Source organism: Arachis hypogaea, chromosome 10, assembly GCF_003086295.3.
Source record: "Arachis hypogaea cultivar Tifrunner chromosome 10, arahy.Tifrunner.gnm2.J5K5, whole genome shotgun sequence".
Taxonomy (NCBI): domain Eukaryota; kingdom Viridiplantae; phylum Streptophyta; class Magnoliopsida; order Fabales; family Fabaceae; genus Arachis; species Arachis hypogaea.
In genome coordinates this window covers 21,710,302-21,737,164 of record NC_092045.1, presented here as the reverse complement: position 1 = coordinate 21,737,164, position 26,863 = coordinate 21,710,302, and the positions used below count along the sequence as shown (strand labels likewise).

The following is a 26,863-nucleotide window of genomic DNA, read 5'->3' as shown; positions in this document are numbered from 1 at the left end:
ATGATTCTCTCAACTTAGTCTTGCGTTATAGATGAATGCTACATACCCATATTTTTGTGCAAGGAAGTTAAGAATTTAGCTACGAATTCACAATTATCTCGGGTCTGAGAATCAGATTCAGCTGCATTCTGACTTTTCCTTGTGTGGAAAATTCCAAGACATAGGCCCTAGTTCCCTGCACCTGTAACATACACCTAGTCTGGCCTTGCATGGTCTGTCTGGATAATACTTTTTTCATCTCGGGTACTTTACATTATCTGGTTGAGTCATTGCTTCCTCTTCTTTGCTAGGTTGCTGACAGTTGTCGTTTCTTTAGTCATTGCTATGGCGCTGAGAACGTGAAGTGACATAATGACCACTTTTGAAACTCTAGCTCCTAGGTATAATCTTCTTTTTCTTTTTCTTTGTGTAAGATTCCTGGCGGTCTCTCCTTGCCGCCACAGTCCTTCTCGAGCTTTCTCCTGTTACTTGACCTGTGTTAACTAACTATAGATAACTCACCATCTCCATTGGTACCATGGAACTCGGAATATTATCTCCATCCTCATGTTCATTACCACCTTTGTTGCCATCTCCAATTTGTTGTCCCATCCTACCCATCGCTCGGCTAGTCGCAGCAGCAACAACACTAATAGCAGCAGCAGCGCTCATTATAGCGGTAATAAAATCAGTCAAACTCCTTACCAGTATGGTTACCTCGTTACCTCTCTGACCTCGACCTTGACCACGTCCACGTCTGCGTCCACAAGACGCCATTTAGTTCCTGCTCATACCAAACAATTGATATCAAGGTGACCAGTCTCAATATCTCAAGTCTAGTGCTTCAAGGTTTCAAATTCATGCTCATGAACTTTATGCTATATATATCAGTCAGATATCCTAAATAGCACATATACACGACTCAGAGTATGCTCAGAGCATAGTCAGTCTGTTTCTCAGGCTCTACAGGAACGAACTACTCTGATACCATAGTGAAACACCCTATCACTCATAGCTTTATGCCTAGGTCATAAATCAAAGGTGATGAGGCGCTACGACCTTTAAAAATAAAATACATATAAATATAACAATGATGATATAACTAGGAGTCTTGAAAAAAAGAGGTACGATCAAAATAAACTGAAGATTTGCATCACTCACGAAAAATAATAAGATAGAAAGCTTATATCGGAAGGTAAAAGACATATATATAAATATAGAGTTCCAACGGATAAATATAATTAAGTTTTAGATTCGACCTGTGAAGTCAATGCCAGCTAGAATATATATAGATACAACCCAATAGTAAACCAAAAGATAAAATACCAATCCTAATTCTCCAAAGTCAACCTCTTAGAGGGATAAAACATGTTCTGAATTTATAAAATGAGAAATGGGGCTTTTCAGTATGGTAAAGGTGCCCATATAGATAATATATAAGATCCCGAAAGAGTAAGAGGTATTCCTAAAACTCTGACACTTAGATTATATAACCTAAAAATTTAAAATAGAAAACCATAAATCGGGTGGTCCTCTAAGGTTCTACACTTAACCAAAACTTTATCCTAACCCTCCATCATCTACTTTCATCTAAAACCTCCCACTCCGGTAGAACCGCACAGACAAGCAAGTAAATAAGGACAAACACGATTAGAATACAAGTAATACAGATAGTACGAATAATAGTTAAGCATATTAAAGTCACACAGACATTCCCAATAAGAGCAAAAGCAAGTAATTCAAACATATGCATATGATGCATGCCTGTCCTATGGCTGATATGTCTCATCTGTCGATTATCAAGTCAATCCGACAAGTTCGGCTACTAAACCCTGGACTGTCCCTCGACTCGCATCCCGAAGAATCTATGCATAGCTTTTTCTCATATAAAAATTTTACTCATTGGGAGAATCTTTTGCAGAAATTTATGCGTGCCCGGTCACCCTTACGTCGTAGGGTCAACAGAGTATCGAGTCTCAACCTGGAGCACGTGGTGGCAAGCTACTGCTCTTTACCTAAGAAAACTTGTATCTCAGATAAAGTAAGTGCAAAAGCCTCATTTCATTCATAATCGTTCATTATTGTCATAACATTACTTATACATCATATATTTGTACTTTTATACAATATTCATCATAACCCGGAGCAAGTGGGGCGAGCCACACCCTTGTATCTACCCACGGAGCCTTTATACTAACTAACCTGGAGCAAGTGGGGCGAAACCACAACCCTTGCGTCTACCCAGGAGGTACGTTCTTATATGCCCAGGAGGAATAAAGGAGGGGATCTAACCTCCCACCTTCTCACTAGAAGCGATTTTACAATACTAGGAGGAACAAAGAAGGGGATCCTCACCTTCCACCATCTCCTGGGGTCACACTTTTAAGAAAGAGTACTCAGATGAAACATTTATTCTTTTCTTTAATCAGTTTTATAATATATATATATATATATATATATATATATATATATATATATATATATATATATATATATATATATGCAACCTATCTCCTCTACACCCTGATATCTTTTCTTTAATCAATGTAGAACTCTCACTAAAACACCCTAGTTAACTTATAGTACTTTGTAATCCTAAGTCACTGACTATAAACATTAAATAGAAACTACCTCTTTTATCCTATTGAATATACCCTTACTCGTCCTAAAGCTTAAACACTAGCTATCATACCTTAAAAGCAATTATAGAGGTTTGGAAAGTTAATTAGAGAAATGATTCAAAACTTCAAAAAACCACCTTTCAGAAAACAAGGGTTTTGCGTACGCGTCACTGGTCCGCGTATGCGAGCCTCTCAAAAGCAAGCTTTTCCCGCATCGCGTGCCATATGGTCGCATACACGGCTTTGAAAATGGGCTTCCCACATACGCATCACTCCTCCGTGTTCGCAGAACCTCTAGGCAGAGCCCAATGGCCGCGTCGCGAGCGTGTTTGTGTATGCGAGCTACGCAGAATGGGTAAAAAGCTGTTAAGTCTATAAATTCAGGTTTTTACACCTAACTTCCGACGTCCATAACTTCCTTTACAAAACTCCAATTCCCACAAAATTTATACCGTTATAAAGCTTTTGAAATTATATTTAATTTGAACAAATTTCATTTAAAACCTAAATCCGAAGCTAGAGTTATGGACCACCGAAGTTGGTTAAAAATCAAGTTTCATTAAAAATCACCAAACCACAAGTTTTTCAAATTCTCAATTCCAAAACCCTTATTTCCTAGCCAAAACAGCACCAAACATGTTCAAACCATATTCATACACTATCCATTCATTCCACAACATACCACATCCCAAACCTCAAATCTAATCAACTTTTACAATTACAATTTTCACAAATTTCAACATCAAACACCAAAAATTTACATTTTACGTTCATGTCATAACTAATCAATCCAACCACCAACTCAACTCCCATTTACATCAAATTTGACAATTATCATCATTATTCATTAAACATAATAATTCATATATTCATCTTATCCTATGGTCAACTAGTCTAAGTTTTCACGACACATTATATCTTAACTATGAGAAACTAAAACTATACCTTGGCCGATTCCTCCCTAAACCCAAAACTACCATAATTCAAGTTTCAAGATTTCCAATTAACTCCAATGATTCCAAGCACCAAGAGTTTGTTCCAAGAGCTCCTATTTGACAAATTCATCTCTAATTCAACATAAACTCAAACTAGTTCATACAATTCAATAATTTAGCACTAGGGCACACAAAATTGGATAACTCACAAGGATTTAGAATTTTCTTACCTTATCCATTAATGATTAGAGTAAAACCCAATAATTATCCAATGTTATATTGTATCTAAACCACCAAAATCATCAAAATCTCTCAAAACTCAAACTAATTTTGTGGAAAAGAGGGGAACAGAAAACTGGGCACAAATTATAGAAAAACTTACCACTTAGCTTAAATATAATTGAAGAAAACTTTGAGATGAACGCGTGACCGTAAATGGCTCGTCAATCGAAACTCCAAATTGAAAGTTATGATGAAATGAAGATTGAATTGGAAATTAGGTTTTGGGGTTTTCTTCAAATCTCTTTTCTCTTTGTGAAGGGAATAATGAAGAAGAAAGAAGGTTGTTAGCCAGCCATATATTAGGGTTGCTGAGTGGGTTTGGGCCCACTTGGGTCCGATTTGTTCGGTTTAGTTTGTTGGCCTAATTTTGGGTCAAAATCTTTAAAATTGGTATCAAAATTTGTATTTTTGATATTTCTACCTTGCTAAACTATAAAATTTAATTTTTTAATTTCTTTACTTAACTATTAATTTATTGACTAATTATTTATTAATTTCACAGATTTTACATCCAGCATTATCCAGTGAATAAAAAATAAAAACAAACAAATTTAAATTTTATATAATTAATTATTTTTTATTTTTGAAATTAAAAAATAAATTCTTTTATTAAAAGTAAAAAATAAAAGAAGTCTAGCAATATCTAATAAACAAAAAAATTAAATCTTTAAAATTAACTTATTCATTTTAAACAAGGTCCAGCAATAAAAATGTCAAGAGTTAGGGGCAGCATTATCCGAAGAAAACAAAACAAAAATTAAAAAATTAAAATTTTATAAAAATTTTTATTTATTTATTTTTACATTAATGAAATTAATTTTTTTTATTAAATGTAGAAAGATAAAACAGTTCAGCAATATTCACTAAATAAAAAAATATTTAAAATTAATTTATTATAAAATTTTAAATAAGTTCAAAAATAAAAAAGTCAAGGATCCGGGGTCTAGCATTATTCGGTAAATTAAAAAATTATAAAATTAATTTTTATTATTTAATTTTTAAATTAAAAAATTAATTTTTTTATTAAAAGTAGAAAAATAAAAACAGTCCAGTCATATTCAGAAAATAAAAAAATTTAAATTTTTTAAAATTAATTTATTATAAATTTTTAAATAAGTCCAACAATAAAAAAGTCAAAGGTCCGTTGACCAACATTATTCGGTAAATAAAAAAACAAAAATAAAAATTTTAAAATTTTACAAAATTAATTATCTTTTAATTTTTGAATTTTTAAATTAAAAAATTAATTTTTTTTATTAAAAGTAGACACATAAAAAAGTCCAGTAATATCCAGTAAAAAAATAAAATTTTTAAAATTAATATATTCTACATTTTTAAAAAATTCTAGCAATATTTTATAAATAAAAAAATTTAATGGTTGAAATTAATTTGTTATAAATTTTGAAAAGAGTCCAGTAATAAAAATGTCAAGGATCCGGGGATCCGTATTATCTGGTAAATAAAAAAATAAAAATATGTAATTTAAATTTTTTTGAAATTAATTTTTTTATAATTTAATTTTTGAATTAGAAAATTAAATTTTTTTCTAAGGGTAATAAAATAGAAAAAGTCCAATAATATTAAGTAAATAAATTAAATTTTTATAATTAATTTATTAAACTTGTTAAATAAGTCCAACTATAAAAAAATTCAAGGGTCTGGGTCCAGCATTATCCAATAAATAAAAAATAAAAATTTTAAATTTTAAATTTTTTAAAATTAATTATTTTTTAATTTTTCAATTTTAAATTGAAAAGTTAAATTTTTTTATTACGTCCAGTAATATTCAGTAAATAAAAAAATAAATTTTAAAATTAATTTATAATAAATTTTTAAATAAGCCTAATAATAAAAAAAGTCAAGGGTCCAATGACCAGCATTATTCGACGAATAAAAAAATAAAAATAAAAAATTTAAAACTTTATAAATTAATTATTTTTGAATTTTTAAATTAAAAAAATTATTTTTTTATTAATAGTGGAAAAATAAAAAAAAAGTTCAGCAATATCTAGTAAAAAAAATTTAAATCTTTAAAATTAATTTATTCTACATTTATAAAAAATTCCAGCAATATTCTATAAATAAAGAAATTAAATTTTTTAAATTAATTTATTATAAACTTTAAAAAAGTCCAAAAATAAAAATGTCAAGGGTTTGCGAGCCAGCATTATCTGGTGAATAAAAAACAAAAATAAAAAATTTAAATTTTAAATTAAAAAATAAAAGTTTTACTACAGGTAGTAAATAAAAAAAATCAGAAATATTCGGGAAATAAAAAATTGAATTTTTAAAATTATTTTATTACAAATTATTAAATAAGTCCAACAATAAAAAACACTAAAGGGTTCGGAGTTACAGCATTATTTTTAAAATTTTATAAAATAATTATTTTTTAATTTTTAAATTTTTAAATTAAAAAGGTTAAATTTTCTTATTAAAAGAAGAAAAATAATTTTTTTTAGCAATATACAATAAAAAAATTAAATCTTTCAAATTAGTTTATTCTACATTTTAATAAAAGTCTAGCAATAAAAAAGTTAAGGGTTCGGGAATCTAGCATTATTTGGTTAATAAAAAATTTAAAATATTAAAAAATAATTTTTTTAAGATTTAATTTTTATATTAAAAAAACAAATTTTTATTAAAGGTAGAAAAATAAAAAAAGTCTCGCAATATTCTGTAAATAAAAAATTAAATTTTTAAAATTAATTTATTATAAATTTTTAAATAAGTCAAACAATAAAAGGTCAAGGGTTCGGTGGCCAGCATTATTCGGTGAATAAAAAATTTAAAATTTTACAAAATTATTTTTTAATTTTTGAATTTTTAAATTAAAAAATTAAGTTCTTTTGAAAGTAAAAAAATAAAAAAGTCCAGCAATATTCAATAATCAAAAGATTAAATATTTAAAGTTAATTTATTCAATATTTTTAAAAAAATTCAGCAATACTAAGTAAATAAAAAAAAATTTTAAATTGTAAAAGAGTCCAAAAATAAAAATGTCAAGGGTCAGCTGAATAAAAAATAAAAAAAATAAATTTTTTACTAAAGGTAGTAAAATAAAAAAAGTCCAAAATATTCATTAAATAAAAAAATTGAATTTTTAAAATTAATTTATTAAAATTATTAAATAAGTTCAACAATAAAAAAAGTCAAGGGTTCAGAAGTTACATTATTTGGTGAATAAAAAACAAAAAAATTAAATTTTTATAGAATTAATTAATTTTAATTTTTGAATTTTAAAATTAAAAAAAATAATTTTTATTTAAAGTGAAAAAATAAAAAAAAGTCTAGCAATATCCAATAAACAAAAAAATTAAATCTTTAAAATTAATTTATTCTATATCTTAGTAAAAGTCCAACAATAAAAAACTCAAGTCTCCCTGGCTTCTAGAATTATCAGTTGAATAAAAAATAAAAAAGATTAAAATTTTATAAGATTAATTTTTTAATATTTAATTTTTTAATTAAAAAATTAAAATTTATATTAAAGATAGAAAAATAAAAAAAAGTCTAGGAATATTCAGTAAATAAAAATTTTTAAAAATATTTTATTATAAATTTTTAAATAAGTCCAACAATAAAAAAGTCAAAGGTCCGATGGCCAGCATTATCCGGTGAATAAAAAAATAAAATTTTAAAATTTAAAATTTTATAAAATTAATTATTTTTAATTTTTGAATTTTAAAATTAAAAAAATAATTTTTTAAAAGTGAAAAAAGTAAAAAAATTCCAACAATATCAAATAAAATAAAAAAATTAAATCTTTAAAATTAATGTGTTCTACATTTTTAAAAAAGTCTAGCAATATTCTGTAAATAAAAAATTAAATTATATAAATTAATTTATTTTAAATTTAAAAAAGTCCAACAATAAAAATCTAAAGGGTCTAGGAAGCCAACATTATCTGGTGAATAAAGAAACAAAAATAAAAATTTAAAATTAATTTTTTAAAATTACTTTTTAAACTAAAAAATTAAAATTTTTCCTAAACAATATTCAGTAAATAAAAAAATTAATTTTTTAAATTAATTTATTAATAAGTCCAACAATAAAAGAAAAGTCAGGGGTCTGGGAGTTCATCATTATACAGTGAATAAAAATTAAAAATAGAAAATTTAGAATTTTATAAAATTAATTTTTTATTGTTTTAATTTTTACATTAGAAAATTAAATTTTTTATTAAAGGTAGAAAAAGAAAAAAATTCTAGCAATATTCAGTAAAAAAATAAATTTTTAAAATTAATTTATCATAAATTTTTAAATAAGTCCAACAATAAAAAATCAAAGGTTTGGGGTTAGAATTATCTGATAAATAAAAAAAATAAAATTTTATAAAATTAATTATTTTTTAATATTTGAATTTTAATTTGAAAATTTATTTTTTTATTAAAAGTAGAAAAATAAAAAGTCCAACAATATCCAATAAACAACAAAAGTTAAATCTTTAAAATTAATTCATTCTACATTTTAATAAAAGGCTAGAAATAAAAAATTTAAGAGTTCATCAAATAATTCATTCTACATTTTATTACTTACTTTGATTTTGAAGAATTTGTAATGCTGAGTTATTGAGTCTAGTTCTATGATTCTGAAATCTTTATAATTTTACTTTGATTTTGATTTTTTTATGTTAAATTGTTGATTCTGATTCCTATCATTATTTCTGTGAGTTAAGTTAAGTATAATTTATATTTGTAATGTTGAGTTATTGAGTCTGGTTTCTATGATTCTAAAATATTTATTATTTTACTTTGATTTTGATTTTTTGATGTTAAATTGTTGATTCTGATTCCTATGATTTTGAAATTTTTATTACTTACTTTGATGCTGAAGGATTTGTTATGATTTATATTTTTATTATGATTCTCAAATTTATGTGTTTATGTGATTTTAAAAAATGTCTTGTTCTGATGTATTGAGTAATACTCATGAGAAGAGTACTCCATCGGAAGAACCTATAGCCACTAATGTTCAAACAACTCAAGTGGCTCCTCAATCTCAACCAAAAGAACCTTCAATCGATACGGCAACTACCAATGAAGGAACAACAAACTCTACAAGTGGTGTTCGAAAGAGGAAGTTAACTTCTGAAGTGTGGAATCACTTCAAGATTGTCAAAATCAAGAGAAAATTGAAGGATGAATGTAATTATTGCAAATCGAAGCTACTTGGTGACCCAAAACAAGGAGCTTTGCATTTGCGTGATCACTTCAAAATGTGCAAGCTTCGCACCACTAGAGATATAAGACAATGTATGATGAGGACAACTCCAACAACTAGTGGAAAAACTGTTGTGGTTGGTGCATATACATTTGACCAAGAAAATGCAAGAAAATAGTTATCTATTATGGTTTGTCTTCACGAGTATCCGCTATCTATTGCGGACCACATTAGCTTCCGACGATTTTGTGCAATGCTTTCCAACCTCTCTTCAATGTGATTACTCGCAACACTTTAAAAAGTGACATCTTGAAGCTCTACAATGAAGAGAGATTGAAGATAATAAATGTCCTTAAGCGGAATAAAAGTCGAGTTGCAATTACGACTGATGTGTGGACAGCAAGCAAGCAAAACAAAGGTTATAAGGCTATCACGACTCATTATATTGATGATTCTTGGAAATTGCAAAGCCGTTTTGTGAATGTTTATATAATTGCAAAGCTGTCTTGTTTATAGGTTCTTGCAAATGTTTATATAATTGTGAATTTTCTTGGAAAGCTGTCTTGTTTTTGTAACTTGTGAAATGTTTATAATTGTACCAAATCATTATTATAGGTTTACATATGTGCCGGCTCCCCACACAGCTAAGGTACTTTTAGAGGTTCTTGTGGATTGTTTGATGGATTAGAATTTTGATAGGAAGGTATCTACTTTGACTGTTGATAATTACAGCACTAATAATGTTATAATAGAGTTCATTATTGGATTGCATCACTTAAAAGAGAAGAAAAATTTAAGAAAATATATGCGCAACTTAAAATACCTTATACCAAAAATCTGTCTTGATTGCAAAACTAGGTGGAATTTAACCTTTTTTTTATGCTTGAAGTTACAATTTTATATAGAGATGTGATTGAAAGATTGTCATTGCGTGAGAGTCAATATAAATCTTTGTCTAGTGATAAGGATTGGGATATGGCGGATGAGATTTTTCAAAGATTAAGGGTATCTTTTGATGTGACTAAATTATTTTTTGGAACAACTTATCCTACATCAAATCTTTATTTTTCTAAGGTTTGTGTGATTAAGTTGGCTTTGATGGAGTGAAAAAATTATGGAAATGAGATAATTGAAATTATGGCTACTAGCATGATAACTAAGTTTGAAAAGTATTGGGAGTGTGATTAATACAATTATGGCTATTGGGACTCTTTTGGATCCTAGGTATAAGATGTATTTATTGAATTTCTTTTTTTGCAAAATATATGGTGAGACAGAGGCATGTGTTGTAATTGGTCAAGTGAAAATAGTAGTGCAATATTTTGTATTAGAATATGCAACAAAGGAAAGAGAGAGAGACCAAGCCGCTCAATTAGATATGCCACCACCACCATCAATTCCTTCAGGTTCAAAGGGGAGGAAGTTTAGTCATGAATTTTGGCAAGATGATTTTGTTGTGCATGTAAGTGAGGAATCCACATTTATTGATATAAAGAGTGAGTTGGATTATTATCTTGAAGAGAGATCGGTGCCACAAACTGAACATGATTTTGATATCTTAAATTAGTGAAAGGCAAATGGAGCGAATTTTCCTACTTTGCAAGCTATTGCTAAAAATTTTTTGGTGATTCCTATCTCTACTGTTGCCTCTGAATCTTTATTTAGTACGGGTGGTCGATTTGTTACGCCACATCATAGTAGGTTGCGTCCGGACACATTAGAGACTCTAATGTGTAATTAAGATTGGGTTTGGAATGAACTTGGCACCACGACTAACATAGGATTTGAGTGCTACACAATTTATAACATTGAAGGAGATGTTTATGTAAGTAAACTATTAAATTATCACACTATGTTTTTATATTATTGACTTATTAAGTCATTATATGATTTTAACTTTAAATTGTTTTCTTTTCGATGTAGGATTTAAGTAAGTCGGAACCTACCATCACTATCATTACGGGATGAAAGGAGGATTGAGATTTGAGAATTATGTTTTTACAATGTAATGAACTTTGTTTGGTTGTTTATGGATATGGTTAGTTGTTTATGTAATATTTTGATTGTTTATGGATATGTTTGGATGTTTATGTTTATTGTTATTGCTATTTAAGTATTTAAAGACTATGGATATTATGTTTGTAGTGACAATTGAGGATTATCTTTAATTTTTTCTAATTTTTTTCATTTTTTTTCAATTTTTATTAGTTTTTACAAAAATCTGCGAATATCTGCGAAGACCCAGGTCCCCGACGAATATGGAGTTCCCGTTACACATTGTGATGACGGGACGGGGACGGGGACAAATATTTGAGGCAGGGTGGGGGGCATGTCCCCGCCCCATGGGGACTCGTTGCCATCCCTATCCACAAGAAAGTAGGAGATTTTTCTGATGATGGTGGTAGCTACAGGTTTTAACTCATATCCACCCTTTCTTTTATCCATAACAAAACAATCATTTTCTTCTGGTCATTAAAAAAATTGTGTAACGCTATATATATTGATAATGTTATATATACAAGTAATGTTAGAAAAACAAAAAATAATAAATTTAAATAACAATGATCTTATTTAATATTTATCTATTGTAGAGTACATTAAATAAAATTAAAAATAAAAAATTTTAATAATTTTTTACTAATATTTTTTTGTTATTAAATATTTTTGTATATATGCACCACTTATTTGTGTGTCTTTTCACTTTTAGTATTAAAGTAATAAATTAAAAAAAAAGGAAAAATAAAAAAAATTATGTTTTATACTATAAAAAATAATGTAAATATTATTTCTCTAAAAAAATATTACATAAACAGAGTTTTTTTACCCTCATCAACTATACAAATAATAATAATAATAATAATAATAATAATAATAATAATAATAATAATAATGTTCTGCATCCATGTAACTTCCCTAACCAAGTCCAACTGAATTATTTTGCTTCACGCACTGTGCCACTTTTTTCTCATGCTTTCTTAACAGATTTTCAATTAAAACCTCTTCAACGTAAAGCTTCCTCTTCAAAGTAAAGCTTCATTTTTCGTTCCTCTTCAACATAAAACTTCTCTTCTTCTCTGATTTCTCTTATTTTCTTCTTTGTTTTCTTCTTTATTTTCTTCAATGTAAAACTTTGTTTTCGTTATTTTCAGATTTCGATATGCATTTGAATAGCGTATCAAAACAATGAATGATTAAAGTTCAAATCAGTTGAATGAGATCAATTTGAATTATTCTTTTAAATTGAATCAAGCAAACGACGTTTGGATTATTCAATTTTGAATTGAATGGAATGGAATACAATTGCTAAATCCAGTATTGTTTATGAACACAATTTTCGGTTCATTTGATATTATACAATGATTTCATTTTGATAATATTTTCGGTTCATTCTAGAACGTAGGTGTTTTTGAATTCGAATTTATATAATGTACATTTTTTGATTCATTTGTCAACAATTTTGAATTGAATGGAATGGAATGCGATTGAATAAAATGATAATAAATAGAATTTGGATATAATGCAGGAGTTTTTGAATTTACAGAATACACATATTTTAGTTCATTTGTTATTACACAATGGTCTTGTTATGAGAATATTTCGATTTATTTTGCAGTCCAGGTGTATTGCTGATGAATAATTTGTCCCAAAGGTTGTGATGACTTTCAAGACACTTGAAGAAGCTGAAAAGTTTTACAAAGATTATTTCAAACTTGCTGGTTTTTCTACGAAAAATAAGGAACACCACTCAGAAGGGAGATGAAATTAAGAATCAATTAATTACATGTAGTTGAGAGGGGAAGTGGAAATTATCTCCAATTCTGAAGGCAAACCTCTCAGCAAGAATAAACTGTCCAGCCAGAATTTATGTACATATATTAAAGGACATTAGTCTTTAGATAATTTCTAAAGTTATTCTGAATCATTTATACTCTTGTTGTCCAGATTGAGCAGAGATTCTTAAAAAATACAGGGAGCTAAGCATGTTTGTGCGTCATACCATTGAAAATAACAAGGAAGCCAGAATCATACCGAGTAAAACATATCAGTCATTTGTAGCAGCATCAAGAGGTCATCATGAGCTAAGTTTTTATTAAAAAAGATGTGAGGAATTACATTACAAGAGAAGTATGGAATATTTCCAAACAAGATGATGCCAAAGAATTTGGTAAGTACTTATTAAGAATGAAAGAGAAGAATCAAAATTTCTTTTTTTGAGCTTAACTTTGAAGTTGTTCACTCTATCAAAAATACATTTTAAGTCGATGCAAGAAGCAGGACTGCATACCAGTATTTTGGAGATATTATTTCATTTGATACCACTTACAACACAAACAGGTATTCGGTTCACTGTGAAATAATATTCGGTTGATACGGCTAATGAGTTTCGCTTCATAACTGTTTGTTGGTGTCCATTTTGAAGGTACAATCTGGTTTTTGGTTCTTTTATGAGTGTGAATCACCACGGTCAGTCGACACTTCTCGGATGTGCTTTGATGAAAAATGAGAATATCCATCATTCAAATGGTTATTTGAATGTTGGCTTCGTTGCATGAGAGAAAATACACCAAAGGGATTCTTATCGATCAATGTGCATCAATGCAAAGGGCTATTGAGACCTGTATGCCAATAACAATTCATTGGTGGTGCATTTGGCATATCATGAAGAAGATCTCAAGCAAATTAAATGGCTACAAGTGACACGAAGAAATCGAACAAGAGATGAGTCATGTTGTTTGGAACTCGTTTACAAAAGATGCATTTAACAGAAATTAGAATGATTTTCTCACAAAGTATGGTGTTGGAGGCAATAAGTGCTTTCAGATAACTGCGATTTCATTCGATTTAATTGATTTTGTTATTTTTCACTTTGAGCGGGGTATAACTTTCGGTTTATTTTTGTGTATGATTTTTGAATTGTGTCCTATTTTGCAAAGCTATACGAAGATCGTCATTTTGGTGTTTCGCTCACAGAATCCGAGGAGTTGACTGAAAAATTCTGCACCGGACTTTTGATAATGTCATGGCTGAGATGTAAGAATATCAAACGAAAAGTAAATGTAAATATTTGTTATCTCACAAAGATGCTACGTTGAATGATGTTAACGACCTTCAAAGCCCCCCAAATGTTAGAACAAGAGGACGTCCCAAGAACAGACTAGGATCAAATATGGAAAAAATAGATCGAAAATGCAACAAAAAAAAAGCCAGCTCTAAGCGAGGTAACATTGATTTGCTTTTTATTTGGGAAAAATGTGCTTGTGATTTTTTGCTAATATATGATTTATTTCTTTTGCAGTTGATCCTTTTAGATGGTGAATCAATGATTTAGTCAAGCTCAAGCCTTTATCATGCACAAAATATGAATTATCCTGGAGAGGATGATAGAAGTTTCAATTTTATTAATATAAATTTTGATTCATGTATGACTAAATTTCGGTTTATTCAAGTTCTAGTCATATTATGTTTCCCCCTTTCATGAAAATGGGGATTAACTTCTGATTTGTGTTATGTTTTATTGAATAGTCACTTTTTTATTTTTCAAATTAGCTTTTATAATTGTGTTATGGTAAACAGTTTTAGGTGTTTATTAGAATACATTTCGATTCATGCATGACTAAATTTCGGTTCATTTGAGTTCTAGCATATAATGTTTTCCTCTTTGATGAAAATGAGGGTTAGTTTCTGATTTGTGTTATATTTTATTGAATAGTAACTTTTTTATTTTTCAAGTTGGCTTTTGCAATTGTGTTGTGGCAAACAGTTTAGATAATTATAACAATCATTTAGGTTCATTTCGTGTATAAATTTTGGTTCATTTTTGTTTTTGACACTCTTGAGGTTTGATAAATGCATTCAAACCATTCACTGTGAACCTAGATTCATTCAAATTAATGTGATCTCAATACAGTCTAGACATTTCTAACAAATAAATCAAAAATAATTTAAGAAAAGATTTTTGAATATATATTAACATTTACAACGAGTCAAAGAAGTGTTTGCCTCTTTACAATTCCTTACAAATTAGTGTTAATTACAATTTTGCATATTCAACCTATTTACTTTTTATATCCTCAGATGAGAATTTACAAAAAGGACTTAAGAAGGCAGCAGATGGCTTTGGGATTCTTATGACTTCATATGTCTCAATGACTTTGTCTGTCAATTTATTTACCTTATCCAAGAGAATGGTTGGACCATATTTCCTCCTGATGAAAGCATCTACTTCTTAAATTCAATTGAAAAAAATTACTTAATATGAACCCAGATGAACTAAGAAATGAACCGAAATTTATTAATTTAGAAGTAGAAGATCAACTATGTTTAATGATACTTACATGTTTCTAGTTTTTTCATTTGTATTTCCCTTTTTTTATCTTTGTGGGATCAATTGTTTCCATTCATTTTATTATATATATTCCGCAATCATAACTAAGAAAGAAATAAGAAAGTAAAATATGATTAATAGGACAGACATAAAAAAGCACTATAAAACATATTAATAATAGTACTATAGCAAAGAAAGAATAATAGAAAGTTTCATATGATGTTTATTGACCGCTAATTGTAATATATGGTGCTTCAACGTCCTCTTTGTTGTCCACTAAAGGTTCTGCCCCAACATAGACCCTCATTTGGGATACAAAAAGTGCACTTCAATTCAGTAATAATTGAATGAAACCAAGTCCACAAACAATACTCAATCAGGCATAAAGAGTGATTAATATGATAACTTACAACAAAAATATACATTATGTAAATAACTTACAACAAATTTATTCAAAACTATTCTTTCCTCAAGTATATCTTTTTTTTTATGGGGTCAAGCACCTGGAAGATCTTGTTGTGAACATCACCAATCCACAACCACCAATGGCCTCCATGGCAAACTGGTGCAAACAATTGAAGTTTGAGAAAATGATAGAATATTTCAGTCTAAATAATAGTAAACGACAAAATTAAAAGTTTTAGAAATCACAACTTACAAATTGATGGGATGCCAATTTTTTTGTCAAGAAAAGGCAGGTAGTCCTCAAATTCAATGATATGGTAGGCCTTCTTAGTTTTTGGATCAATGTAGTCGCTCTTATGCTTTTCCAACATGAAATTCTGCAATAGAATTGAATAAAATAACTAAAAATAAAATACAAAAATGATAAAAAAAATTAACTAAAAAATGTATATTTTATTTCACATCTACTCTAAAAGAAAAGAAAGTTCTAATCTAATATAGAAATAAGATAAAAGCAGGTAGCAAGAATCGAACCCGCATCGTTAGTTTGGAAGGCTAACCGAAATAAACTCATAAATGAACCAAATTACTTAAAGAATAACAAATTTGGTCAATACTTATCAACAATATCAAGTGAACGTCAATTAACACACAAATGAATTGAAATTAATTTAGATATGAACAAGCAGTGAAAAAGACATAATAATCAATAAAAACACATCGAATTCATTTCTGAATTTAAATGAACCTCATTAAACCAAGAAATGAATCGAAATTAATTAAGGAATAAAAACTTTGGCTTACCAAAATCTCTGGTAGGATGGAGTATATTTCTTCATAAAATCTGTGACATTTTCTGTTGTTGAGAACCATACACATTACAGAGACCATCTATAGTACAAAAATTTATTAGATATATGGTAATATAACTTTTTAGAAAAATTATTAATGTTAATGTAATAGCCAAAGAATTTACCGTATGTTCTACGTCTTGATCGGGTGTTACAGACAAGAAGTGGCATCTACCCCCCTCTAAATGCGCTTTGTGGTCCAACATGAATATGGTTTCATACTCATTGGTTGCCCCTTCTTTGTTAACCTTTATTTGCGTCGTCCACTGATAACATTTCTCCCTCAGCTCCTCTATTATTTCTTTTTCTTTCACCGGAATCTTGTACCCTTTAGAAGTGCTCAAACTCGGCTCCGTATTGGTTTTTTCAACATATTGCAATGTTGCTATCACCCCAACATCTGTTACTACCTCTACCAACTCTTCAAGTTTTTTTTCTATTGGTTAAGAGGTCGGGCGACTTATGCCAAGGCTGAACAAATGTGCATCATCTTTCCAATATCGATGACGGGGAGAACTACAAGATGACAGAGGAAAGTTATCAAAACTAAGAAGAATGATTTTAAGTAAAACTTACACATTCAGAGGAGCTTCTTGTTCAGTGATAAGTTCCATTTTATTGCTATAAATTGTATTGAAAAGTATAGAGTTTATCAACTAAATTACACAATTTTAGCTTAATCCAAGGATTTTTTCATTTATTGCTTCCAATAAACTCATGAGTGAAAAATATGCTTTATATGCTCTTAATCATTGATTTTTTATTTCTTTTTATGCCATTCGACGTCGTGATCACTTTTGTTATTTCAATGTTGAGATGCTTCAATGGCTTTAAAGGATAAAAAAGAATGGAGAGAAGAAGAGAATTCGGGAAGCAATTTGGATTGGAGTTTGATGAAGTCTCGCGTAGGCGGAAATATCTCGCATGAGCTAGTTTTCTGATAACACGAGGATTCCTCGAGTGGGCGCATTTCTCGCCTGGGCCCCAAAATCTCGCAAGCACGTGTTTCTTGTGTGGGCAAGCATCATTTGCGTGGGCAAGTTCCGCGGCTGCGCTTCTAGACATTGTGTGCGCGAACTTCTCACTTGAGCAATAAAATTCTGCGTGCGCAAAAAGTTTCCACGTGCTTGGTTTAGTGAAACACGTGCATCTTTATTTTCGATTTCCAAAAGGCCCCCAATTGCTATATTCTGATGTATTTTGAATGCTAAAGGGGTGGAGGAGGAACACACACACATACACTTAGATTTTACATTTTTTCTTAGGTTTTAAAAGGATTCTAAAGAGTGAAGCTCCAACTACTCTCTAGAATGCCTTAGGTTTTACTTTATTTTCTCACTAGTTTTAAGTTTTCGTCTTATTTAATTATAGTCTTGATACTTGAATTTATATTCTTACACCCTAATTCTCTTAGAATTTAGTGGTATTTAGCTTGTCTTCTTTTCTTAGTTTATGAATATTGAACCTTTGAATCTTGAATTTTCATTAATACAATTTAATATTTTTATGTTTATTGTTGCTTAATTGAGTTGTTATTATTGTTTTTTGTAATTGGTAGTTATAGATTTTATTATTCATGTAATTTACCATGTTTTTTCTTTTATGAATGCTAAGTGTTTGATAAAATGTCTCTTTTAGTTATTGAGTAGTTTTTCACACTCTTGGATTGGGATTGAGGACTTAGATGACCTTGAGTCATTGATGTCCAATATTGATTAGTAATTTGGGATTATTAGTTGATTTGGTTTCCACTAACGCTAGTTTTTCACTAAGCTAATTAGTGAGTTGGCTAGGATTTTTGGATTGATATCAATTATACGTATTTGACTTGTCCTCGATGTTAGGATTGACTAAGTGGGATTAACTCTTCATAATTGTCCATGTTTGTGATCAATGGTTAGGATAGGAAATCTTAATTCTCAACTCTTGCCAAAAGGTTCCTTAGCATTTGAATTTCCTTTATTTTATTAGTTAATTGTCATTTACTTTTTTGCTATTTAATTTTGTGTCAATTGCTATCCCACCCCCAATTTTTCATAGCCAATGATATGCATACCTCACTGCAATTCTTTTAAGAGACGATTCGGGACTTAAAACTCCTGATTTTTATTAGTTTGCATTGTGACAAACAAATTAAACTTTGATTATGAGAGTTAATTGTTGGTTTAGACTATGCTTGGAGTAAAATTATATTGAGAAATTCTAGACCGACATAAATTCTCACATTAACTTTTTGGCGCCGTTGCCGAGAAGTTGCAATGTGTGTCATGTTATTGGCTATTGTTAATATGTGAATATGTGAATAGTTTGCTTTTTGATTATTTCTTGATTTTTGTTAGTAGTTAGAAGTGTGTTTTTATTTGTTTCGTAATAGCTTTTGTTTTTATTTCCTCTTTTCTCTACGAACTCTCATCCTTATGGTTTTGGATATGATTATGGAATTGTAGAAAATGGCAATCTTAATAATGTTGTGCATCAAGGGTTGAATTATCACTTGAGGGAGGAGCCGTATTCATATGAACAATCCTCATAGCAATCTCCTCCTCCGTGCCACTATGATCATAACTCATCCTATAGTGCATACCAACCAATTGACTATGGTATCCCTTGCAATGATTATCAACTTCAACCACTATATTCCTATGAACCCTATCCTCAACATTATTTTCAACCACAATATCCTCAAGTCCCATTTCACCACCAAATATCTCTATGGGATCAAATTACATGTCCATCTCACAACCCACCTTATGAACCACCATCATTCCAACATCACTACTCCCATAATTTTCTTGACCAACTACCTTCATATACACCACCTCAATATTCTCACCCTTATGAACCACCTCTCATATATGAAAACTTTATTCCACATGATGAATCTTCCTTTCCACCACAACCTCCCTTGGATGATACTGAACAACAAGAATCAATCAAGCGTCATGACACTGTCATGACAACCTTGGCCGAAATCTTAACCCGCTTAGACTTATGTTTATATCACAACCAAAGTAATTTCGTGGATAGATGTGAGGAATCAACCTCAATTGAAGAGTGCAGGATGATAAAAAGCTTGGAATCTCAAGTAAAAGAAGAAGAGTTGAAGCATGAGTTGCTAAAAGTAGAGGATACAAGCATTGAATTGGAAGAAGTAGTTGAGGTTTTAGGAGAAGTTGAGCAAGAGACGAATTCTACTACTGAAGACACTCTCACACCACCCAATGACGTCATTGAACTTGTTGAACCTTCCTCCATTAGGTATGAAAGCAATATTGAAGAGGAATGCGAACAACCTCCAAAACATGCTTTGAAAATTGAAGAGTGTATGGAAGAAGTTGACAATCAAGAGGTGGAGGTTGCCGTGCAAGAATCAATGTGAATGACACCGTTCCAAGTGCAAATTGAGTGAGTAAAAATCTCTTCCGTGAACTTCATCGACTCAAATTAATATGCTCTCTTGGAGGCGGATTACCAACTTATCATTCTTTTTGGAATGCTAAATGGTGGAACATTGAATGTTGGTTGGAAAAAAGGTTTAAGGTTCATAAAAACGGCAAATCAAGATTTGGGGCCTAAAGGTGGTGCAAGGCGCAATTGAATGAATTTCAAAGGATGATTTGAAATCTTGATGAGAATTTAAGAGTTTAGTCACCCAATTGGAAGCTTGAAGATCAACAAGAAATGATGTTTACAAACAAAATTTGGGACCTCGAAATTCACTTCAACAATCAACAATCTCGATGTCTTACTACTTGTTTGGTATTTTTTGAGAACTTGGTGCGCATAATTTGGGATCCCGGAGACTATTGGAAGTTCAAACATTGGTGACAATTCTAGGATAAGTTCAAGCACAATCCGATGACAAGGCTTCATCCAAGTCCAACTTAAGGACAATAAATAAAAGTGTTAGGTGGGAGATACCCCACCATAGTAAAATCTTCTAAACTTTATCTCTTTTTATTATTCTTGTACAAATTTTTTTCTATGTTAGCTTGATTTGGTAGATTTTTATTTTAAAATACATGTTTAAACGGTTAAAATAATTTTAGAAATTAAAAATATTGTTAATTTAGTGTTTAATTTGTTTTTTTAAAAAATCTCTTGTTTATAGTTTTTTTTAATTTGATTCTTATTTTTTATTACGAACTACCATTTCTATTTACAAAAGTTGAAAACACTGACATATCTACCAATAAAAAAAAATTATCATTTGTATACATGAAACATGGATTTGGATCCTCTAAAGTTTGAATTTTACTTTAGAGAATAAAGTGTGATCTCTCACCATTTATTTCATAAGTGGGACCAAGAATAAATATGAAAGAGAAACTATTCAATGGTAAAAGATCATACTTTACTCTCTAAAGTGAAGTTCAAAATTACCTAAAAAATCCCAAATTATCCTCGTCTTCACCGGTACTGTCATCATCTCCTCTCTCTCTCTCTCTCTCTCTCTCTCTCTCTCTCTCTCTTTCTCTCTCTCTCTCTCTTTCTCTTCACATTCTCTTTTTTTTGAGTATATACCCATTTTGGTTCTCAAAGAATTTCAGATTGGACACTTTAGTCCCCAACTAAAATTAATTACTCGATTGGTCCCTAACAATTAATTCCGTCAATCACTTAGGTCCTTTACTCCGTTAACTCTAACGGAGGACAAAATAGTCCTTGACAACTTTAACAGGGGACAAAATAGTTCCTGACAACTCTAACAAGGGACAAAATGATCACTGACCCCTTTATTCGAAAATGACACTGTTCTTCCCCAATTTTTATCATATCTTGCATAACCCTAACATTCATACTCTCATTCTTCACCTTCACAGTCTTCTTTTCCATCTTTTCCTTCCTCCTCTTTAACTCCACAATTAAGCATGGTGTAATTGTCACACGTGTCGCACCTACCTCAACATGTCATGGACCACACACTTCCTAAATCTTTGTGACTGGTACATCCACCTCCTCTGCACTTCACCCACCAAAAGCATCCACTTCCACGTCTTCGATAACATCACCTCCAACCCCAACACGTCCACAACATCCTCAAGACCAAGTTTCACAACTACTCCAAGGGCACGCCTTTCTCCACTCTCTGACAAGCAATATAGATTGTTGGACATTAGAACATTATGAGAAGATTATCCTTCGACATCATATGCAAATTCTCATTTGAAATAGACACCGAGTGATTCATTCCTTCTTTTCTAGAGTCCAAGTTGGCAGACAGTTTTGACCTCGCATCCAAGCTATCAGTACAACGAGCAATGTCATCGTTGCCGCTCATATGAAAACTGAAGCGATTCCTAAACATTGGTTCGGAGAAGAAACTAAAGGAAGCGATCAGAGTGATGGACAATGTGGTCATAGAGATGATAGGGCAGAGGAGGAGGGAGATGGCAACAACGACGGCGGGTCTTAAGAAACCAGACTTGTTGTCTAGATTCAGGGGATCCATCGAAGACGATAACAAGTTGAGAGATATAGGCATTAGTTTCCTGAGTATGAATTGGTTGAGAACAAGTTAAGGATTTTTTTCTTGTGAACATTAAATTTATAGAGTGTGTATTGTGTAGTTTGAAGTTATAGTGTTAGACTGCTAGTGTTATGTGAGATATAGTGGAAATTGGGAGAGAACAGTGTCGTTTACGAACAAAGGAGACCAGGAACCATTTTGTCTCCTGTTAGAGTTGTCAGGGACTATTTTGTCCTCCGTTAGAGTTAACGGAATAAAAGACTTAAATGACTGACGGAATTAATTGTTAGGACCAATCGAGTAATTAATTTTAGTTAAAGACTAAAGTGTCCAGTCTAAAATTTTGTGAAGACCAAAATGAGTATATATATATATATATTTTTTTCATTCTCCATTTTCTCATTCCCACCCGTCATTACAATGGACTTCCGCCGCCGGCCTTCCCAAGGCTACCGCAACAGCCAAGAAAGCCACAATTAGCACTACTACACCTTTCCCTCCACCTCCCAAGACCTCTAATGCCCTCCCACTTCCTGCTTCGTCAAGAAGCAAACCATATCTCTACCTCTAAAAGCCTTGAACTTGCTAGACTCCTTGAAGCATTGTGGCGCGACCTCCATCACCCACAGTAACTTCAATTCACCAACCATTAGTACCGTCCACGACCTCCATCAGCCATGACGAGCCGACGTTGCAAAGCGCGAGGACGCACCTCCAACGAGGACCGGACTCCGTGGCTTCGCAAGAAGATTGGAGGAAAATTTCATCCACTGGTGGTTGTTGTTGCTGGAGAACCAGAGGGAAAATTTCATCCCTTTCCCCCCTGTCTGTAGCCTCCAGCTACTGCCGCCTTCAACCACCACCATCGTCGCTGTTGGAAACGCCGCACCACCACCCCTTTTCTTCTTCTCTGTCTGGCGCAGCAGCCACCACGCAGCATCTATTTGCAGCGCCATCTTCAACCACCACGACCATCTTCATCTCTTCGCAGCGCCGCCGTCGAAACCCAGAGACACCACGACCCTCTCCCCTCGGCCCACCATCATAAAACCACCGAAGCCTTTCCCCTGTTTCGTGCCTCAAACCAGATCCCACGGCGTCAGAGACCCTCCTCTTCGCGGTACCCTAGCGCCACAACACTCTCCTTCCCTGCCTCAGACCACCGCCGCATCCCTTTCTCTTTTCTTCTTCCTCTCGTCTTTTCCCTTCTCATCTGTCCACTGACCCATGGCCGAACCACCACCGGCGATCGACTCAGCCGCCTCTAGCAGCTGCAACATCCACCTCTCCCCTGATTCCTTTTTGCTTTGTTCTTCATTACAGGTTCATGAACCAACCTACTTTCAGTTCCTCTAATTTTCGTTAATTTAACTTAGGTTTAATTAGAATTTTAGTTTCAATTTTCAATCAGTTTCATGATTAGTTCATCTTAGTTTTTTTTTATTTTCTGTTAGTGGATTTTAGGTGGGTATGATAGGATTAGCTTAGGTTATTAGGTACTGAGAATGCTGAAAAGTGTTTGGTTTGAATTGAACTGCTGGACGGTGCTGCTGAATTCATTTGGGCTGAAAGCGTTGAAATTGTTGATTTGCTATAACTGCTGCTGGAATTATTTGGAAATGGTTAATTGTATTTCCTGATTGTTTTGTGCTGTATTCAAGATTGGTTGATTTTTTTTCCAATTGTGTGGAGATTGTGGAGATTCGCTGTTTTACTGCTGGTTTTGATGACTTTTGAGGCTGAAATTGACGGGATAACGTGTGATTGTTGCATGTTTGATTGTCTGAAATTGTTTTGATTATTTGGATACTTGTTACTTCACTGCGTTAAGGTTGTTTTTGCTAAAAATTTGCTGCTGTTAGGTTGCTTTAGAGTAGGATTGGTGTTAGTTCATAGATAATTAATCATGCTATTATACTTTTTGAGTTTGAATTTCATTTGGTTTGGACTGGATTGACTGATTTGCTGCTGATTTTGTTTGGAAACTACTTGACTAAATTGTTGACATTTTGTGCTGATTTGCTCCTGTTTTGCTAGAATTGTGCTAAGTATTTATCTGACAATTGTCTGATTGTGTGACATTCACTGTTGCACTGCCAATTTTGATAAATTGTGATGCTGAGCTTGTTTGTATTTTGCTTGATTGATGCCCGATTCAAACAGCCTTCACTTGTTCAGTGTCTATTTTGATAATAGCTTGTATATTGGTAATTGCATACATCAATTTTACATGATTCAATGTTATGAATTGCCTTCAAAGCCTTATAAATTTTTTGAATTGCATGTTTTGACCACCATGTGATTTAAATTCTTTCACCATGACAGGGCAAATTTTTAATGAGTGATGATGTGCCTTTATATGATGCAGTTGGTTACTTGGTAATGCTTGTTTATATTGTTTACTACTTTGATTATCCGGTTGTGCATTTGTGCCTTGTTGAAATCCTTGAACCTAAATTCTTGATTGTTTGTATTTCACATTGATTAGGTGATTCCTTAGGCATGTTACATTGAAACTGATTGATGTGCGAGTTGATATTTCATTTGATTCGTTGACCTCAACTAGCACATCAACCAACTTTAACTCATCGTCTATTTCACACTTACTTGATGATTGCTTGAGTGCTTTTAAGCTTCTTCGATGCTTGTTTGTTTATCTCAACTCACAAGTTCTCTTTAAAGTATCCAACCGCTCTAAAATGAGTGAATTACATATCCTTTTGACTATTGTGACCTTGCTTTCTTCTATGTCACAACATCATTAATTCACTACATTTTAGTGCTTTTAACCTCATTTTGTTAGGATTCGTACTTCCTCAATTGTTGCCCATAGGGTATTGTTTGCTTATACTAGCTCTTCATTGCTTGAATGTCTTGAACTCTGCTTGTATTGTTTTAATTCTCTTAGAGTTTGACATATTGTCTCCGCAAACTTTTCCTTTCAGGATGAGTCGTCAACAGGCTAAAGCCTCCTTGGATGAAGCAGAGAAAGGACGACTCGCCAATGACCCTGCGCGCTTCAAGGATAGATTTGCGGAGGTATTGTTTGATAGCACATACCGTAAGAAGAAGCTCCACTTTGAAGGACTGTTGGCAGAAGATGATGAAATCCATCAATACGTCAACGGTCCGTGGGGAAGTGGGGCTGGAATTTTCTTGTACATGGACCGGTAGAAAGAATCTGCCTCGTATAGTCACTGAATTCTATGCCAACTTTTATGAGAAGGACATGGAGGAAGTGTTTCTTCGAGGTCGAACAATTCCTGTGAAACCGGACAATATCAGAACTCTCCTCAATATTCCGCGGCCCGCTCGAGGAAAGGATGCTTATGAGAAACTGAAGTCCCTGCCAGCTCCCAAGAAACCATGGGATGAAATTCTACAGAGAATGTGAGCCAGGTTCAGATTGGACTTACAATGGAAAAATGGCTCCCATCAGATTGAGAGCAAACCAGCTCACAAAGGAAGCCACTACTACATGGCTTTACTTGATCTTCAGCTACATCGAGCCGAAATCGCACTTCACTGACATTACATTAGATGTAGCCACTCTACTGTACTGCATCTTAGACGACAAGCAGGTGGATCTCCACAAGCTTATCCATAACAAGATGAAGGATACCTTCAAATCTCGCTTACTTCCATTTCCGAGTCTTGTTATGAGATTGGCTGAGGAGAATGGAATCCACCCGGATGAAGGCGAGTTGATGATTGAAACCTCCGAGCATGCCAAAGTCATTCCACATGGGATAAAGTTCAAGGGTGAAGCTGCGGAATCATCAAGACCTTGGCGCCGCCATTCTACCACCGAGGGCTCCTCTTTGAACCCGATGGCAGCTGTTTGGCAAAGGCTCACGGAGATAGAAACTCGAACCATGAACCGTCTGGCAAGCAATGAGCACCGCAACAAGCAGCGATATGGGCAACTCATGGTGATGGCTAAGGGACAGGATCCAGGTCCGGAGGAGCCAGACACACCCGAGGAGGAGGTTGAGCAGCCTACAGACCATGAGAGCGGAGAGGAATAAGGAGAATCGGCAATGGGCGAGGACGAAGTCGAGGAGGACTCATTCCACACTTTGTAACCTCATGCAGCACAGAAGACCATGCTGAATTCCAGTGTGTTTTTTTTTTTTTTTTTTTTTTGGGGGGGGGGGGGTCTCTACAGCATAAAGACAAAAAATGGGTCAAGTATTCTGAATATTTTCATATTTGTTTATTCTGTCTTTAGTTCTTTAGTTTTGTTTCTTTTTGAATTTGCTGGATAACTGTTATTTCTACCTTTTTAGTTTATTTGCGCTTTTTGTCAGTTTTGTATATAACTTAAAACTTTAATCTAGTTTAGTTGCACCTTCTCTTTCGATTTGGTCTGTATATATTCTTTTACCTTTCTTTGTGTATGGATGAATATGGGTAATAGGACTTAGGTTTTTTTCGTTTATGCATGTGTTGATTGGAATAGGAGATTACAAGGGAAAGAACCTAGAATTTTTAATTTTCATCGAAGGCCTTTTTTGAAAAAAATAAATGATGAAAACTGATTTAGGCTACTTGGGTAGAATAACTAATTTTCAAAAAAACTGTTTCAAGGCATCCCATTATCATGAGTTAAACCAATTCTTTTGAATTTGCTTGGAAATTGAAGATTGTGTAACATAAATTTGAGTAGAACACAACCAAGTGAGAATTTGGCTTTTAGGTAGCGTTTATTTTCGGAGATAGAACACAAAGACATAGACAACGAATGCACATTGTCTCTGGAATAGTCTTTTATATTTTTGTGTCCACTCTTTTACGAAGGACAACGATGGATTTGAGAACGTGAACATGGA

General features: G+C 32.0%; 1 protein-coding gene across 1 annotated transcript; it reads left to right on the top strand.

The window, feature by feature from the left end:
• Positions 1 to 22,424: 22,424 nt before the first annotated feature.
• On the top strand, positions 22,425 to 26,392 carry LOC112715360 (uncharacterized). Its single transcript, XM_025767121.3, has 2 exons — positions 22,425 to 23,354; positions 24,977 to 26,392. Exon 2 carries the CDS (start codon positions 25,403 to 25,405, stop codon positions 26,057 to 26,059), a length of 657 nt encoding a protein of 218 aa, XP_025622906.1. The 5' UTR covers positions 22,425 to 23,354; positions 24,977 to 25,402; the 3' UTR covers positions 26,060 to 26,392.
• Positions 26,393 to 26,863: the final 471 nt, after the last annotated feature.

Excerpts from the sequence above, each read along its gene's own strand:
- LOC112715360 (XM_025767121.3), top strand. The coding sequence starts at position 25,403 with ATGAAATTCTACAGAGAATGTGAGCCAGGTTCAGATTGGACTTACAAT.